An 18389-nucleotide genomic window follows, 5' to 3' on the forward strand; every position below is an offset into this window, starting at 1 on the left:
TGACTGTCACAGACATCCCAGCAGTAGCTGGGACTAAATGCCCAACTTTGGGGGTGTGTGCAGAGGAGATGTTGACAGAATGGAGAGCTCTGGGGATAGATCTATCCTATTTTGGGACACTAGTCTAGGAGCTCATTTGATAGACATTGTTGAGGCAGGATACGTAGATGCTTGCACTGTTATAGGGGATTGGGTTGTAAAAGGGGATCTTGGTCCTCAAGGCTTTAACTAAGCACTTTTCGTCAGCACAACATAGATATAAATGTATTTCTAATACATACTTACATTATTTATTTGTGGTGCAATTCAGAATATGGATCAACATTTAAAATGAGCAGCACTTTGATCCTATTCTTTAAGTCAGGTTTGTGTGATTTCAGAAGTGTATTTGCACAAGCTTAATTATGCGTGTTGTGCCTGAGACTTTATAAATCTGGATGCTAGCTACCCACCTGCCCATGTATGTCCCTGAGCCCCTGATTTGCATTCCTTACTCACTGGGGAATAAGCCGCAACTGAAAGAACCTGTTTCTACTTCTTTTACTTTCGTTTCTTCAAGACTTGACACAAAGTAATTGGGCTGCATTTCCTGTGCTTCAGAGAAAAGGCTTAAACCCCTTGCATTGTCTGTCCACCTTTTGGCTTATCTGTCTTTGTGTGACCTCTGGAGAACCCAGATAGCGGGTAAAATTTCTGAAGACTGAGTGTTTGTTAAAGCTTTTTGCAACCCTTTGGAGGAGGTCATCACCTCTAGTTTGAGAAATACTGATCTTATCTGAACACCTGAAAGTCAAAAGGCAATTAGTTTCATCTGCCAACAGCAGACTAAGGTGTTTCAATTCCCAAGAGACTGTTGATGGCAGGGCCAAGGACGGGGGAAGCCCACAGCGTGGACAGTGCTCTTAGCACCTGCGTGGGGAAGGAGTCGAGCTGGTATGTGCCCAAAGGATCAGAGCAGGTGATGCTCCGGCTGCAGAAAGCAGCTGTTCCCATGAAGTCCCCTGCCAATGCAGGAGGGGGGTTCTGGGGGCACTGTGAGCACCTTCCTCTGGGCGAGAGAGCCGAGCTGCTCTCGGCTTCCAGCTGGGAGGGAAGGCAGGTGAGGAGTTGGCTGATGGAAGTGATGAAACTCCTTCAGGAGATGCTAGGGTGTTACAGGAGAGCACACTGGCAAAAGAGGATGACAGATGGGGAAAAAACTGGAGGCAGGGATGAATGAGACTTCAGGTCATCATTTAGTAGTCCTTGCCCTGCCTCTCTCCCCGGAGGAGCTGCTCACTATGCGGGCTTCTGTTGTTACTGCAGCAACCTCCTGAGCTAACCTTTCCCTTCCTAAACCAGGAACTGCTTCCTCCCAGCTGCCTCAGTCGTGTGGGAAATCAGCGTGTTGTTACTGTTCTCAGTTCAGGGCTTTTACCAGCACCAAATCCACAGTGGTGGGGAGTAAAATGGCTAGGCGGGACTGGCTTGCAGCTGTGCAGTTTGGGACAGCAAATATATCTCACAAGAGTGACAACAGCTGAAGCAGCGCAAAAAGGGGTGGTTATTGTACCTTTAGCTCCTGCTTCTCTCCTATGATCCATGATGAGCTTGTAAGAAGTGTTGACAACCCCTGGAAGAAACCGTGTTACATCTTCAATGAGAAGCTGCCCTGCCTGAATTTGAAATCTTTGTGTGTGTGGAGGAACAAGGAAAGACATGGGCAGCCCTTGAAGGGCTTTCTCCTCCCCACAGCTTAAACAGAGCCATCACATGCACTACAGCCTTCCTCAGCTATTCATTTTGAAACAAAACAGGCTTTAAACACTTACTTTCACAGGAGCCTTCCAGGAGGTCTGCATACTTCTGTGGGTCCTTTGTGCAACATCATTCCAACTCATTCAGCTTGTATTTCATGCAAATTGGATCTCAAAGTTATTCCTGATTACTCTGTGCATACCTATATGTCGCAGAATAGATCTGGTGTTCTTACTGTGCGTGCTGGCAAATGGTGCAGCACTATGTGCAGGTTTGGTACCAGTTTACCCCGCAATGCTTTGCACATAAAAGCCCAAGCGTAAGCGTGTTAAAATACACAATTGAATTTAGACGTGCTACGTCAGCCTGAGCTGGTGTGCGAGGCTCTCGCTGGGAGCACCTTCAGATGTAGGGCAAAATTCTCTTCTCAGATTCCCGGAGTAGCTCCTGACTCAGTCTCCCGAGTCTCCTGCGCTGACACGTGCAGGCGTTTCGTGGTGTGAAAGAGAGTGAGTGCCCTGAAAGGAGTAATCTGTCACCGACAGAGGAATGGACAATAATGGCAAAGTCCCAAAAAGAGCACGAGACCCTTTCTTGAACCGGTTGCCCTGCGTCTGAGAGAACACGAAGGGTTTGTGTCATCTGGGCAATGCACTTGTAGCCTCTTCCTCCTAATTATCACTGAGCTGATGATCTAAGACTGCTTTGTGGATATGAGGACAGAATTTTGCCTGCAGGATGCATGATTACCAACTGTGCCTCCTCTGTAAATCAGCTGTAAGTGTATTTGGAATAGCTGCCAGGCCGGCTTCTGAGCTTACCAGAGGACAGAGCTCCAGCAGATACAGTCCCACATGGCACAGAGCTGTTGCAGTTTTAAAACCAGTCTGATTTTTTTCTTTAACAGGGGAGCCCAGTGTAACTCCGTCAAGACTGGAGTGACACTCTGAATCTGCATCTGCCTCATGTGAGTTAAAATCCTGGCAGCAGCATTTTGCATAAGCTGGAGCCTCTGTAGAGATTTTTTTTTTTTTCCTTTTCAGGAAGGCTATAAAATTGTTAATGTCTGTGTCTTGGCAGCAAAGGTAAAAACAACCACACAAATGCATGAGAATTGCATACCTTACTGCACAACCCCTGCTCGTTCCAGATCGGCTTCCCTCCTAGCACGTACCGTGTAAGGGACGCCCGCACTCATCACAGACCTGAAGGCTTGCAACGTTCACTCCCGGGGTACCACTTTTTGCCTTTCAATAGTATAATGTAAAGCCAAGTGATGGTGTTAAGATGAGGCTGAAATGCTGTGAACTGGCTTCTGTGGTTTTTTTAAAGCTTTGGTTGTTTTTTTTCCACCCGGTTGCATAATCCAGAAGCGCTGGGTGCTGATTGCCCTGAGCCGCCGAAGCATTTGCCTGTGTTGGAACACGGACTATTGAAATAACGTGGTTCTCTGGAGCTGGGGACTTGTCACAGTGGCAGAGACACCACCATCGAGTAGTAAGAAAGAGAAAAAGAAATCAGAATAAGATGTAAATTGTGCTTTGGTCTTTCTGCATTGGGCAAGGATGCCCTGAAAATGGGTTCGTGGCTCTGCCTCCTCACCTGCCACAGAGCTGGGGGTACCTGAAGAGCGGGCCCTTCTCAGCTGGGTGAAGGAGCCGAGCACAGGAGACACCACATGGCAAATAGCTGAATTCGTGTCATCGCCATGACACACAAGTTATCTTCAGTTGTGGTCTCAGCAACCAGGTCTGAGGGAGGTGGATGTTCCAGGAAAGTTTTAAACTATTTTTCATCATGCAGCTGCAGAAAAAATAACTTATCTGTCCTCTCTACTCTTTTTCCCTATGGATACCCGAAGTAAACAAGATACAAGAGTGACCAGCTCTGAGTACAATATTGAAATAGATTTTTTCCTCTAGTAATGAATACAAGTGGGGCATCTTCCCCGAACGTGCTGCTGTCGATGCAGCAGTGCCAGCCTGTTCATACTTGATCCGAAGGAGGTGGATCGTTTGTTTGCCCGGAAGCTCGTGTTACCAAAACAGGCATTCGCACAGCTTACGAGAAATGTCAGGGGGTTGTGGCTCATACCAATTGATGCAGCTGTGGTATAGGGTGATGTCAAGGTGGGCTCAATGAGCTCTCAGTCTGTTCCCAGCTGTGTTTCTAATTACAGGAAAGTTTATCTTGAACAGTAAGTATGACGGTAATGAGAATGTTTATTGTCCCTTTCCTGTTTCCAGCAGTCCAGTTTCCCGTGTCTCTGTTTAGTTCATGTATCAAGGAGAAGGCTCTCATTTTCCAGATACTGTGGAGTGGTAGAAAAATAGGGAAGGTACTTCAGGCATGAATGAGATAGTCATTTAGTTTTATTCAAAGAGAAGTCAAAGAAGCTTGAGAGGTAAGGGATATAACTGCCCCCCCAAAAGAAACATTCACATTAATCCTGTTGCAGTACTGCCTCAACGGAGACTCGGGATGATGAAGGCTGAGGTTGATACCTGTTCTTCAGCCTTTTTCCTACTGGTGCTTCACCTTGTTTCCTTAGACCCAGAGAGTTAAAAAGAAGTCTGTAGTGATAAATCTAAGACAGAGAGGCAAATACAGAAAGAAAGAAATTGAGTGAGGGCATTTTGTGAGCAGCTGGCCACATGTCCCACCACAACCGTTCTTTGATGGAGCGTTAACAAGATGCACAGGTGGTTTAACAGAAAGCCCTACAGTTTCCCTGGAAAGATTCTGCTGGAACTGTTCATGAACCGCTTCTGCTTCTCCAGAGGAGACGCCAGTGTGCTCCTTGAGGTTATTTTTATCTAGGCAGCATCATCATAGTTGGTGAGTTCAGAAAGAGCAGGGTTTCCTTGGAGAAGTGTTTTGTTTGGGAGTGATTTTTTATGGATAAGTTGGTAACGTGGTCAAATTCCCAGGAAACTAATGAGGAGTGCAGGAGCTTCATGGACAGAGTCGGGGACTGGAGGCTGCTTCACATAATGGGGAGCTTTGCAGCACTTTCACCTTCTGAGAGTATGTGCAGGTGTATTTATTACTGTTTTCCCTGGGAAGTGCCTTTACTGTCCTGCATCAGAGGAATTCCTTTATCCAGATGATGCTGTGGTGTCACTCTCACAATGTTGTTCATTACCTAACTGCCTTTTGCTCCCTCCAACCCTAGCTCACTCCCCAGAACTGCCTTGTCAGTCACAGCTTCCTTCAGTAGCTGTATTTTTTGATTGCTTATTCCTATCTGTAGCTCAATCAACCCTTCCTTTCCTAAAGGACAGAAAAGACTACGTGCATTGAGTGTTGTATCATGTTGTTGATGTTTGCCATCATATAATAATGCTTGAAGATTTTGATAACTGTTTTATTGATTTTAGTTATCTAAGAACATTACAGGTTTGCTTATTACAGTTCTAATGGGGAAAATTAACTCTTGGTATTTTGGTGCTTTTTAGATTACTAAGAGATACAGGAGCCCTCTGTCACAGTTACTATGATCTGACTCTTTTGAGAGTCTCATTTCTTCTATAGTCCTTGCCTTTTTAGTATTTTTGTAGTATTTTATGTATTTGTTTTCTCCTCTCAGGTTGAGCTTTTGCATTGCAAAGTACGTATACAGTGGTGATTACCTGGGCAGTGTAGACAATGTGGGTTTTTATATATATATATATATATTAAGTCCCACAGATGTGCTAGATAGGTGTCTCTCAGGAAAAGCAGTCAGTCTTCTAACAAGCTTACTGTGTAACTTGCACATTTTTGTGTTTTCCTCAGCTAAAATTGAAATATTCAGGTGTTTGAGACAGTTCGACCCATTGAACCCACGGTGACCTTCATTGCAGTCAAGGGTTGTGTTTGGCCTTGTTACATCTTAGCACCAATTTAAGACAGCAACATGCAGCAAATGTAAACACTGCCAGAGAAGCACAGTGATTTCCGTCTGTCATAGAAACACAGTGATTTCCTTTATAAATGTTAATGATCTGATTAAGCGGTAACATTTTCAGTACATGGGAAGTCATTTGCAGGAAGAAGACAGGCCTGATGGTAGGAATGACTTGGTTGAACAAGTCCACTTCTTTTGCATTGAGCCAAGGTATGTGTCACAGATGAGGAGCTCCTCTGAAATGTGAGAGCAGTAAGCTTCCTTAAAAGAGTAGCATTTTGATGCACACGGGTAATAGCTAACAGATTTTTACAGTACCATATGGTGTTATTAACAAACAAATCATATGTTAACTTGACAGCTCTACCTTCAAGCTAACTTAGTCTGCAGCAAACATAAATTCCCCTGAGAGGAAATCTGGAGACAATACTAAGTTTTGGGATTGTATCCAGAGCAGTAACAGTAGCACAGCAGCGATGAATTTCAGGCTTTCTAACCATGAATACATGTGTTCCCAAAATTTATTGGTTTCTTCATTAGCTTTGCGAAAACACAGCAAACCAAAGCCCGATCCGAGCAGGTGGAACAGGGAGCATTTATGCATCTGCCTAAAGGGACTACAGGGAGAGGAGCTGCAGTTTGAAAAACATTTTTCCTGATGCAGAGAGCTGCGATAAACTGAAGGATATTTCTTCTGGTGCATTCTGCTGCTGAAATCTGAACTGCGGCTCCGCTCGGCTGCAGTCCTGGAGCGTGAGCTAATTCCACCGTGGCTCCGGGCTGGGGGACCCGAGGCTGCGAAGGGCAGGAGCGAAGAAGGGAGCGTGTGATGTGGAGGAGGGAGGAGGGCGAACGGGTACATTATTTTTAACTGCCTTCTTGTTTAACCCCCTAGCTGTTTTCAAATTTTCTAACTGAAATCTCATCTTGGTACAGTGTATAAATCCCCTGAATACGAATCTCTTGGATTTGACCTGACCGTAGAAAGATTAGTTTCCATTGGATACCCTCATGAGCTGCTCAATTTTGTGTATGATCCTGCATTCCCTACCAGGTAAATGACTAACAGATACCAACCCAGCCTGCTCGAGGCCTTGAATATTTGTTCTGTAAAGTTCATAGGCATCACGTGAGGCCAGGTTTTCAGAGTTGTGCCTGTGAAGCCTGTGGTTGACCACAGACGATGGGGAAAGGAGCAGACTGCTCCAGTACGTGGAGGGCCTTTGCACACATGAATCCATGCCAGCAAAGAGGGAGTGTGCAAGAAAAGAGGCTTGCTGAAAACATGGTCAAAAAATAACCTTTCAAAGCAAAGACAGCAGAGACACAATTGGATTGGGAGTTAAATCAAAACGAAGGGGAGAAGGAGCCGTGACTGTCCATGAGGCTGCTAGAATGTCTCAGAACGTTTGTCTGTAATAATTTTAGTGTGCTGGCGCATAAGACATACTGAAAATTAAGTGGACAGTAAACAACAATGAAAGTGTGACCAATCCAGTTCACTTGTCTAGATGACTGACAGGCTGAAAGCAAAGTTAATGGTGCAAAGTTACTAAATTCTTATATTTTGTCTTTTGGTAGCAGGGGTTAAAAGGACATTGCTTGTTTTAAACAAGGCTTTTTATCTAACCCTGCACCTTTAAGTTGTTTCCACTTGTGCCTTTGTTGGGTTTTGCTTTTTTGATTCCTTTGGAGTTTCTTTGCAAAAGCCTGGACCAGAGGGTCTGTTGGCTCGTTGTTCCAGTTTTCAGTCCGGCAGCCTCCTCCTTTCCCTCCTCTCAGCATGTTTTACACTGAGACTGTTGCTGGGTGCGCCCGTGCCCTTCACAAACCTGTGATGAAGACTCCATTAAATCCACTGCCTTCATCCCAGGGAGGGGACGGAAGGGGTGTCTCTGGGAAAGCTGCATTCTCCAGACGCAAGCTACTAGATAAGCGAGAGAGAGTTTTGTTGGAGTCAGAACCAGGAATATCCAAAACATTTTGTGCAATAGTTTCATGCCCCATCTGGCTCTGTCTGTGACAGACCGATGAAAAAGAGAGGAGAAATTCCTTTATCATACCTCGCTCTTCCTTGCAGCCCAAAAGGGCTGTCAGGGAACCACAAACGCAGGTGTCAGATTCGTGACCCTGTGGAAGAGGCCCACGTCTTCCCTGGTACGTGCATAGCTAAGCTTCTGCCGGGTTAAACGGTTCCGTTTTTCAAGTCTGTGGAGAGCAGATCAGCCGTACCTTTCACCTGGCCATGCAGGGCTCTTGTTGCTCACCTGCAGCCAGGTAAAAGGGACAGTAGGCACCCCATCTGCATAGTAACAGCAACTCTGTTCTGATGCCCCACACCATGTGAGCAAGCTGCTCTAGAGCTGATTTGGAAAGAACTGCTATTAAAATGGTCACCGCTTAATACACTCGCTTCTTCATATCTTAAATTGCTTTCTTAACAGAGGCCTGGTCTTTGATACCCACTATGGAAACCTGTTGAAAGTTGATGCTTATGGGAACCTCCTAGTGTGTGCACATGGCTTTAATTTCCTCAGAGGGTAAGTGCTGACTGTTGTCTCTTCTTTTTGACTTAATGTGCCTTTTTGTGTCACTGATCCTCAGGGCACCTATTGTATAGGGAGACACCGGGGCTCCACTAACAGCAGATGCTGTATTGGTGTTCCTGCAACTCCAGAACTGACTGGGGATGCCTTGAGGGTCCCAGACACAACAGCCCAGGGTGTTTATAGAGGAAAGGTCTGTGCTGGCACAGGCACATCTGTAGTGTGCTGTGAACAGAAGAAAATGTGCTGTGGGAAGGGGCTGATGGGATAAACCAGGGGCTGTTCACTGTCCTGGCACAGTTTAACAACAGCAGCTTGTCAGTTAAGACAGAGCCATTGTGCAAGGGCTCCTGGGCGCAGAGAGGACCTGTGCCCTGTGAGACCATTGACTCCACTGCTATTGCTAAGAAAGGTTGAGGGCCTGAGCTGGCTTGGGGGAGGAACAAGCTTGCTCTGTCCCTTCGTGGTTTTGACCTTTGAGGGCATCAGAAGTGAGGCATGGCGTGCCTTTTCCTGCAGCCTTCCCTGCCTGCTTGCATTTCTCTGGCCCCAGAGAAGGTGCTTTAGGAAGCAGAGGGGACTGCAGCGCTACATGCCTGATGTGTCCCATCAAATCCCCTCGTATTCCTGCTGTGAGGGCGGATGGATGGAAGGCAATCACAGGCCAGCTCAGGGCCCCCAAGGTGACGAGCCTTGTCATTGCAGGCCCATGAGTCCTTGCATCAGGAAGCCAAAATTTAGAAAAAGCCCTTATATAGGCACTCAAGTTCCTCTTTGAGTCAGAGGTGATCTTCAGAAGCTCCAGAAATGGAGGAAACCAGAATAATTAAATGACTTAAGTCATCGCCACCCTGCTGATTAATTGCAGAGGGCCCCAGGCAAGCCTCCCGCAGCACAGCCGTGCACTCCCCTGCTGAAAGCTGCTCGGGGGAGTGTAAACCGACACATGGAAAGTGGGGGAAAGTTTAAGATAAGCAAACAATGAAAGTGCAGATGATTTAAGGCACCCTCATGGCCAGCAGCATGGGGCTTAAGGTCAAGTTGTGGACTCTCGACCACTCTGTTTCCCTGTGCGGGCTCTGCTGGGATTGCTGACTCAGCCATGAGGGCTTTGTGCTGGCTCTGCCGGAGCCAGTGCCGTGATGGGAACACCGGTGGATGCAGTTTGCTCTTGTGCCGTGAATGCATGTGGGAAAGCTGGGTGTTGATTAAAGCACAACAGACTTTAGTTAATGGACTCAGCTACAACTATATTTTGCAGGTCAGCACATTTTATCCTCATTATTTTTTGTGGTTTCATTCTTCTCCACCTTATCTGTTCTCAGGCCTGAAACACGGGATCAATATCCAAATAAATTTATCCAGAGGGATGACACAGATAGGTTTTACATTCTGAACACGTTATTCAATCTACCAGGTGAGTCTAATACGAGCCAACACAGGCCTGATAAGTAAAGCTTTGTTAATGCATTATTCAATTATCTGTTTTGGGTTTTTTTTGCATGAACTTTCTTCTTTCGGGCACTGGGCCCAAATTTAGCTGGCTGTATGATGTTATCCTTGTTTTAAAATCTTACTTTGTTTTTTTGCAGAGACCTACCTATTGGCTTGCCTAGTGGATTTCTTTACTAACTGTGACCGGTACACTAGGTATGTATTCCCTCTGGTTCAAGTTGCTGATGGTACAGTAAGATTGTTATTATAAAGAGCAATACAGCACAGATGGAGATGTTCTTAACATCAGTGGAGGCCCCTCAAGTGGTTTTGGTGGAGAAAAGTTCAGTCCTCATATTGTTTTGACGTTAAGAGAATTTAGTGGTGATGAGATGCTCTATGTGTACATCAGAAACTGGTTATGAGGGTCTCCTTCACAGGGTATATCTGTATCACCATACTGACTGACACTGGTATTTGGACCAGCTTCTAAGACCACACGCTTATTACAGGATGATTACAGGCACCAGACAGCTCATTTTGAACCCATGTCCATTGGAGCCTTGTTTGAACTGGTAACTGAAAGGCTAAATTTCCTCAGCCAGTTACCACAAGTCCCTCATGTCATAATTGAGGACTTTGTTCCCTCAAAGGTGAAATGCTCAGGCACAGTATGGTGTAAAAGGCTGTTTGTGCAGCATGAGTATTTACCTAGCTTTCAAATAGGTATAAGCATAAAAACAAGCTGCGGTTTGAACTGGCAAACGTGAATGCTGCTGGGCTGCTGACTCATGTCATGGGTCATCTTTGTGTATTACTTGAGTGGAATGCAAAGATTTAATGGGATTTTACCTGAGAGCAGAGGAACTGTATATGCCGACAATCCATCAGGTGAAGTATTCTTTCTTAGGACAGGCGTGGTGATTGCTGTCATAATAAATACAGCTCTGCTTAGTCCTCCTTGATTTCTCCTGATGCAAACTCTCATGGGTGTCTCAAAGATATCTCCACAGTAGAGGAAGTTTCTCATGTTAACTCTAACTGTTCAACACAGAAGTGGTTCCTCCTCTTAGCAGCAAGCATTACATTGAGTTGATTTCCATGGCACCTCCCTGGAAAGGGAGGGAAGGAGCAGCACTGTGCTTACTTTCCCGGTGCCATTCATCTTTTGTGAAATGCTACAAACTGCACAGTCCCATTTTTTTTTTCCATCTTGTAATACTGTGGGGAGAAATAAGAGCTGCAGTCACAGAGAGCGGTAGTAGTGCTATGGAGGCACAGGCCCGCAGTTAGGAACTTGCATCCTAAAATTTTAAACAAATGTTCTTGGGTAACACACAGATCCCGTTAAACTCTGGTTGTAGCCTTCTTTCAAGTGTGAGCTGTGGTAAAGTAGTAAATAAGAAACCATTATGGTAAGATGAAAACACAAGTTCCAAACAACATTTTGAACTGTCTTTCTCCTTGATATTTCTCTTACCTGCTGGGATTGCCCGCTACAATCTCTCTTTCTCCTCACAGCTGTGAAACTGGGTTTAAAGATGGAGACCTCTTCATGTCCTTCAGGAGTATGTTCCAGGACGTCAGAGATGCTGTTGACTGGGTTCATTACAAGGTGATTGCAAGAGCTCCTGGGGATGTCTGTAGTTGTAACTGAGTTAGAGGGACTGGCTTGTAACTCATGAGTTAAGATGTGTTATTCCACTTTTGGGCAAGAGCCCTGCTTTGCCGCCTAGTGAGCAAATCATAAATTGCAGTTCTATGTGAGTAAGTCAAGATCTCGACTGCCCTCCTGGTACTGGAGCATATCTGTCTTGGCTTCCTCTTCCTTTTTATTGTGCCCAGATGCCATTTCTGTAGTGTAATTCATGGGTTTTAGAACGTGATGCCATGAGGGTATTTGCATTTACAGTCCACAACTTGTACATTGTTGTAATTATTAAAACAGCTTTTTACTGTAAATGGTTTACATTGGTACCATCTTATGTTATCTGAAAAGCACCTGCATTAAGCAGAGAAATACATCAGCTCTTCTCTATTTAGAGAGGAGAGGCAGGTCATCTTTTTCACACACTTGTGCACAAGTTTAGAGTATAATTTTGTGAGCATTAACAGTCAGGTTAAAGACCTGATTCTCTTGTTCTTCCTCATTCAAGAGGTCTGTTGGGGTGGGATGGAGAACCATCACAGTTGTACTTGTGGTGGTCCTTTTAGCCATGCAGAAGTCAGGAATCTATTTTTCTTTCCTTATGCAGTGTTGTGTGATACATGTTGGAGTTGACCTTTGAGTAAAGCATATTATGGTCAGTGTTGGAGACAGGTCGTTGACTGTCTTGTTTGGTATGGCAAATCTATTTTTTGTTTGTTTCTATTGTATTCCCTTCTGAAAGGGTTAAAATGCTGTTGAAGTGGATTATTTACCATGGTGAGGGAATCGATGGATCACAGAGTTTGTGATGGTCCCTGCTACTCAAAGCCTCTCATCTCTAGAGTCACTGGTTCAGATTCGCCCTGGTTTGTACTTTCACAGCATTTTAAAGTGTGAAAGTTGGCATTACTTTGATGTCTCTTACATCATAAGTTTCCATTACCTCACTGGCTTCTGTTGTTTCTATTTCAGGGATCGCTCAAGGAAAAGACCCTTGAGAATCTGGAAAAGTATGTGGTGAAAGATGTAAGTGTGAAGTTACTTTACTTGTGCTGTGTGACATTCTGTACTGAGTGAGCAGGCAAGAAATAAACATGCTGATTTGCTTTACTAAGTCACAAAACAGATAACGCTGTGATTTCTATTGTAATAACCAAAGACAAAGTGGAAAGTTCGGACGCAGCCTTTATTCTGAGCCAGTGATCCACATGATTTCCTATTCACGTGCACGTTTTTTACCTAAAATATAAAAGCCAGAGGAAATGTTATCACAGGACACAGGTGAATACGCTGGCAAGCCTCGTGTTGTTTCTTTTGGTGGTGAAAGCAACTATGTTCCCTGCCCATGGTTTCTCTCCAAGAGAAAGACCTCTTTTTAAAAAGGAAGAGGTGAACATCTTTCTAGACAGAAGTATTTCTTATCCATCAAAAAAAAAGGTTACATGCATTTAACCATGAGGAACCGAGGGAAGGATCCTGACCAGTGTCCAGCCTCTTGATGGCCCCAAAATGTGTGTTCAGCACATCTAATTTAGCAAGCTCTAGTGGTTCCCTTACTTTTGCCCTCTCTGCAGTATGCAGGGCCCCTCTGGGCCACTTGCAGTATAATTATTCTTTAGTTTAGATGAGCGCTCTGGTAGAGTATCACTTTAAAGCAGTTAACCTTGTTTCTAGTTACATGCCTGCAAAATTCTTAGGAAACCGTTCTGTGAGGTAATCAGCTACTCTGGCAATGGACTGAGATTTATGATTCAATAAAAATAGCCCTAGGAATAAATTCTCCCTAATTTGAGGTTGGAATTGTAATGCGCTCCAACTTGTGGCTTGTGTGAGCTCGGATTTCACCTGCCTCTGGGCCCATTTCGGGAATGGACTTGGAGCTGAGGTAGCTGCTCCAGCGTGCCTGGCACGGGGCAGATCAGTGGGAGCAGCACAGGGTGCCTGGCACTGTGGTTGGCAAAGGCACCGCAGCCCAGCTGAGCCCTCGCCTTCCTCCCCTGGGCTGTGCTCTGGAGGGGTGTCAGTGTGGACGAACCAGCAGCTTTCCTGGCTCCGGCCAGTGCAAAACACATGAGTTTGCTTGCTTGATGGTTTGAATTGCATTGTTTTGTCTGGTGGGATCATAGTTGAGAGTGCTTTTGCCCATGATGAATCTCTGTAACTTTTGCGTGTGACTTGTACGTCCCTTGGCTTTCAGGGGAAGCTGCCACTGCTGCTCAGCCGCATGAATGAAGTTGGGAAGGTGTTTCTCGTCACAAACAGTGACTATAAATACACAGACGTAAGTGCTGCTTGAATTGTTGTGTTGGTATATAATGGAATAAGCAAAAGCCAGCCATTCATTGGCATGGGGTTTGGTAGGACATCTTCTGGTGCAGAATGGGATGTTTTCTAGGCTAGGTGTGGGATGGTTTAGTGGTGAATGCAGATTAGGTCTCGAGTCATCTTTTGTAGTCCTGGTTCTGCTGCTGACCTAGTATGGGCCTGGTTTAAGTCCCTCTGTGCCTCACTCAGTTCCTCAGCAATTAAAAGGCTGAAAGAGAAAGTGATACTCATTTTAGATTTCAGCATCCTTTAAAATGGAGAACTTCCAAGTGAGATAGTCTGAGTACAGACAGGTCAGCAAAGCCACGGCCCTGGAGAAGCCTAAGAGCCAGCAAGAGCTGTCAGCTGCGCTGTAGGAATAAACACGGCTACTTCAACTCCAGGTAAATGTCAGGATGTTGCAACACTGCTAATCCAAAGATTTATATGCCATTTTAAAGCATTGCACGATATACCTGATGCAGTGTGCAGATCTCTGAGGCAAATGTGTTCCTTGATTCTGAAAATTATTGGTTTAATTCCTGTCACGTTAAATTCCATCCATTCATTTTATCTCCAAATCTTATGCTGACTTTCGTGTAAATCCTGAAAATAATGTTCTGTAACCTGAAAAGGTAAAAGCAGAGAAGTATGATTCTATAAACTAACAAATGTGCGTTTAAAACTGCATCTTTGAATACTTTCTTTCTGTTTTTCAGAAAATTATGACTTACTTGTTTGACTTTCCACATGGACCAAAGGTATGTGATTTCTAGACTGCAGTTCCAATAGAAAATGATGTGCCTAATTATCTGTGCAGCTGGAAAGCATTTTAATCCCGCTTCGTCGGCTGCATGGGATTAGTTGCTTTAATCTGGTTAAAACACACTTGGTGTTTTGTGTCCTATCTGAATGGGATCAAAGCAAATACAATATAACAAAAAGAAAAGAGGCATCATCTGGTCTGAAACAATAATCTGTGTTAATGATAACATTATTTTAGTGATAACCCATTTTAACTGTGGCATTTTGCAACCACATTTCTTAGAAATCTTGCACAAATTTTTAGGTCTTGTTAAAAAAAACCTTGATCGAGGGAGTTTTATAAAACAGCAGAAACACTTATGGCTGGTTGTGCCATAAATCACCATCACTATGGTGACTCCGAAAGTTTTAGTCATGCTTTTTCTGGTTTTCTGAGGTCAAAACTCAGCCCTGCAACTTTTGAAGAGAAGCTTATGAGCTGAATTTATACTGCTTTCTCAGTCTCCTGGTGGTAGGCTCTCTCACACTCAAAAGATGTGTTTTCACAGTGTGATAGCTCAAAAAACTCCTTGCTGTGGTCTTGATCTCAGAAAGAGTGGAAACATGGAGCAGAAAGGGCTCATGAATGCCCAGTGTCCTTTGGGCAGGGCTGTGATTCAAAGCCGTGCCCCGTGGAATAGAGCCCAGACATTTTCCCACTGTTTGCAAATGTACCAGCGTGGCCTTGTAAGGCTGAAGCCGTGAAGTCGCACGTGTGTGGATCTGCGCAGGATGTCACCTTCAGAAACAGTGACAGCAGTGTCATTTACAGCATCTCTTTACGCGACAGCTGTGCTGTGCCATGGATGTTCAGTGCAGTACTCCTGTCTCACACCACGTCCTCAGTCCTCACTGCTAGGCTGGGTTGGGATGGGCTTGCCGCAAAAGGGGAGTGCTTTAGGAAATGGCACTGGGAACCCAGCATCGTACCACAGGAGGCAAGAGCTAGGGGATTTTGATGAACAGCAATGTCACAGGGTCATAGCTGTGGACAAAGACACTCCGGTTAAACTCCCTGGTGGCTGATTGTGTTGTGCCTGACTCTGGGGTTTGTTTTTGCCTTTGCAGCCTGGGAGCGCCCACCGGCCGTGGCAGTCCTACTTCGACCTGATCCTGGTGGATGCGCGAAAACCCCTCTTCTTTGGGGAGGGCACTGTGTTGCGGCAGGTGGACACAGTGAGTGGCACATGGAGGGTAGCCCTACGGCTGGAAGGGCTTGTGCACCTCCCGTGTGGTGTCTCTTAGTGGCAATGGGCAACACAGTGTTTAGACAGCACCTGCCTTGGAGATGGTGGGCTGGCTTCTCCTCTTAGTGATTCCTGAGCATCCCCATCACCTGGGGCACAGCAGAGCTGGAGGCTTTGCTGGCTACCCTAACATACCACAGGTGGCAATAGGAAAAGAACGTGGAAAGCCACCTCTAGGCTGCCTGGGAGTGAGGGAGAGACAGAGTAAACTATCAATAGGACAGAAAAGACCCAGACCATCAGCTGTTCTGTACTAACGCAATGTCTCCTTCCTCAGGTGACCGGGAAGCTGAAGATTGGTACCTACACTGGCCCGCTGCAGCACGGCATCGTGTACTCAGGAGGTGAGGCAGGAACCTTTCTTGTCCTATGGAGTGGCTCTGACATGCCCTCCTGGCCTTTAGCCACTCCGGCTGTGAGAGGGCTTGTGCCAGGCGCTAGGCAAGGTTGTTTCCCGAAGCGCATTGTACTGTGCCCTCTGCACACTGCACCAGCACTCCATCATCATCGCTGCCTAATGCAGGGAAGAAACGGACCCATTCCTCCTCAAACGCCCTTTTCTTCCTTGCCAGGGAGGGTCTGGGAAATGCCATTGCAGAGCTTGTGGTAGAGGGGGAACTGCAGCTGACGCAATGCAATGTTTTCAGCTGTCCTTACAGTGCTGCCACCAGTGTGACCGGGCTTGGAGGGTCCCCTGAGCCAGGCCAGGGCAGCGGGTGGATGCACAGGGCTGTCTGTGATGCCCAGGGATCCATTACTCTTACATGGGGTGGGAGGCAGCATAGCCCCTCTCCTGCTGCCATTCATGTTGAGGGGGGTGTGGGGAAAGCTGCCCCTGTGTGAACTCCCAGGTGGGTGAGCAGTGCCCCATGCTGCCATGGCCAAGCAGGGCTTGTACATTTATTAGTGGGGGTTTCTGGGAGGAAAATGCACCTGTCTGTTCCTAACCCTGTCCCTCTGAAATGAGCCACACGTTTACTTTTGGCTCCCAGTTATGAGCTACACCATTCTTCTCTCAGGCTCTTCGGACACAGTCTGTGACCTGCTGGGGGCCAAAGGGAAGGATATCTTGTACATCGGAGACCATATCTTTGGAGACATCCTCAAATCCAAGAAGCGCCAGGGCTGGAGGACCTTCCTGGTGATCCCCGAGCTGGCGCAGGAGCTGCACGTTTGGACAGACAAAAGCGGTCAGCAGCTGGGCAAACCCCAGGCCAGGCTTTGCTCTTGCTTGCCTGGTGCTGCACCCCTGAGTAGGGGTGCAGGGGAGAGATCACCCTTTCTTGCTGCTTCTGCTTTTGGCCCGTTTTCCCTGGGTCGGGGTGTTGGTGGCAGGAGCTGGGGCAGCTCTCCGTGGGCTGCCCTCGGGGTCCCAGTCCTTTCGTGTGCCCTTTCCCGGGCCACCTGCATGTGATCAGCCACGTGCTGACTTGGACGGGGAAGAAGCTACAGCAGGGTGGGATTGAGTTGTTCCTCATCCATAACCCTGCCCCAAAACTCCTCTTCCTCTGCCCATATGGAGCCATGGCTTCTCTGGTAGAAAGTATCTGACAAGACACCTGGGTTATTCTCCCTGTAATGCCAGAGCCATGACTGCTCTCCCATCTGCAGAGAGTCCCTGCTCACCAGCTGCTTCCTCCTCCTTCCTCCTGCTCCCTCTGCTGTGCTGCTGCCAAAGCGCTGTGTGTTTCCCATCCTCCAGTGCTACTGCTTTTCTCCCAGGTTTGCCCTTTGGTGTGTAAATAGGTCTGGGGGTTATGCAAGTTGCCCCATATCTGGTTGGAAGGTTTTGGTGAGGGCTGTGAAGGTTCAGCCTCAAAAACAAAAGGGGCAACCAGAAACCAAACCCAAAGCTCTGCCAGTGGCACAGAGCACGATTGAACCCTCTTCCTGGGCAGTGAGATGCCACGCTTCTTGAGGCAGCGCTCCCCATGCCATGCCAGGGGAGCGGGCAGGATAGTGGGTTTGCTTTCAGCCCTTTTCATTTCGAGAGTTTAAACTTGCCTTTTTTCCTTTTCTTTTCTGGATTTTCCAGCCCTTTTTGAAGAGCTGCAGAGTCTGGACATTTTCTTGGCCGAGCTATACAAGTGAGTGTTCAACCAGTGACAACTTTCATGCTGCCTCTCCCAGCCTAACGACAGCTAATGAGTGGCTCTGATGAAACCTTGGGGTTGGGTTAGCGGCACTGCTGCCGGAGCTTTGACTCAGGCCTGGGCTCTGCCCACGACACCAACCCTCCCCTCCAGACCAGCCTCCCTCCCCCGAGCCCCCATCCCACAGCATCTGGTTCTGAAAGGCTTTTCACACCATGTATTTACCTTCTCGCCTGTAACTAGGCATCTGGACAGTAGCAGCAATGAACGCCCTGACATCAGCTCCATCCAGAGACGCATTAAGGTACCAATCATAAAAATCCCTTTTCATCCTTTTGGATCCCAATGGGCTTGACAGCCCAGCCCCGCTGAAATGCTTTGCTCTGCCTTTGGGTGGGCACGGCAGGCTTGGCAAAGCCGTTCTGTCTTTGTGGATGCAAAACGGAGGAGCTTCTCGGCTCACTGGTGTCACTGGCATTCCTAAAAGGCAGCCTGGTCTGGAATAGGGTCTCCTTCCTCATGCACACAGCAGCACTGACTGACGGTGCTCACTGCTCCAGAACGGGGCGCTGCCACACGCAAGCTTGGAGGGGCTGTAGCCTGTGGTTCAGCCAGCGCTGGGGTGCCAGCCTGGGGCAGGTGCTGGCCCTGAGCCCGCTGCTGCCTTCCCCTCCGTTAGCTGGGACT

General features: G+C 46.7%; 1 protein-coding gene across 1 annotated transcript in view; it reads left to right on the forward strand.

Annotated features, from left to right (window-relative positions):
• The window catches only part of NT5C2 (5'-nucleotidase, cytosolic II), a 62624-nt gene that overhangs the window by 41909 nt on the left and 2326 nt on the right, over positions 1–18389 (forward strand). The window contains exons 4-16 of the mRNA XM_063340254.1: positions 6563–6680; positions 8071–8166; positions 9498–9589; positions 9765–9822; positions 11128–11221; positions 12227–12280; positions 13452–13535; positions 14278–14319; positions 15431–15538; positions 15887–15953; positions 16629–16799; positions 17645–17696; positions 17946–18006. Of these exons, the coding sequence (XP_063196324.1) occupies positions 6563–6680; positions 8071–8166; positions 9498–9589; positions 9765–9822; positions 11128–11221; positions 12227–12280; positions 13452–13535; positions 14278–14319; positions 15431–15538; positions 15887–15953; positions 16629–16799; positions 17645–17696; positions 17946–18006 (1097 nt within the window). The remainder of the gene's footprint in view (positions 1–6562; positions 6681–8070; positions 8167–9497; positions 9590–9764; positions 9823–11127; positions 11222–12226; positions 12281–13451; positions 13536–14277; positions 14320–15430; positions 15539–15886; positions 15954–16628; positions 16800–17644; positions 17697–17945; positions 18007–18389) is intronic.

Source organism: Chroicocephalus ridibundus, chromosome 6, assembly GCF_963924245.1.
Source record: "Chroicocephalus ridibundus chromosome 6, bChrRid1.1, whole genome shotgun sequence".
Lineage (NCBI taxonomy): Eukaryota > Metazoa > Chordata > Aves > Charadriiformes > Laridae > Chroicocephalus > Chroicocephalus ridibundus.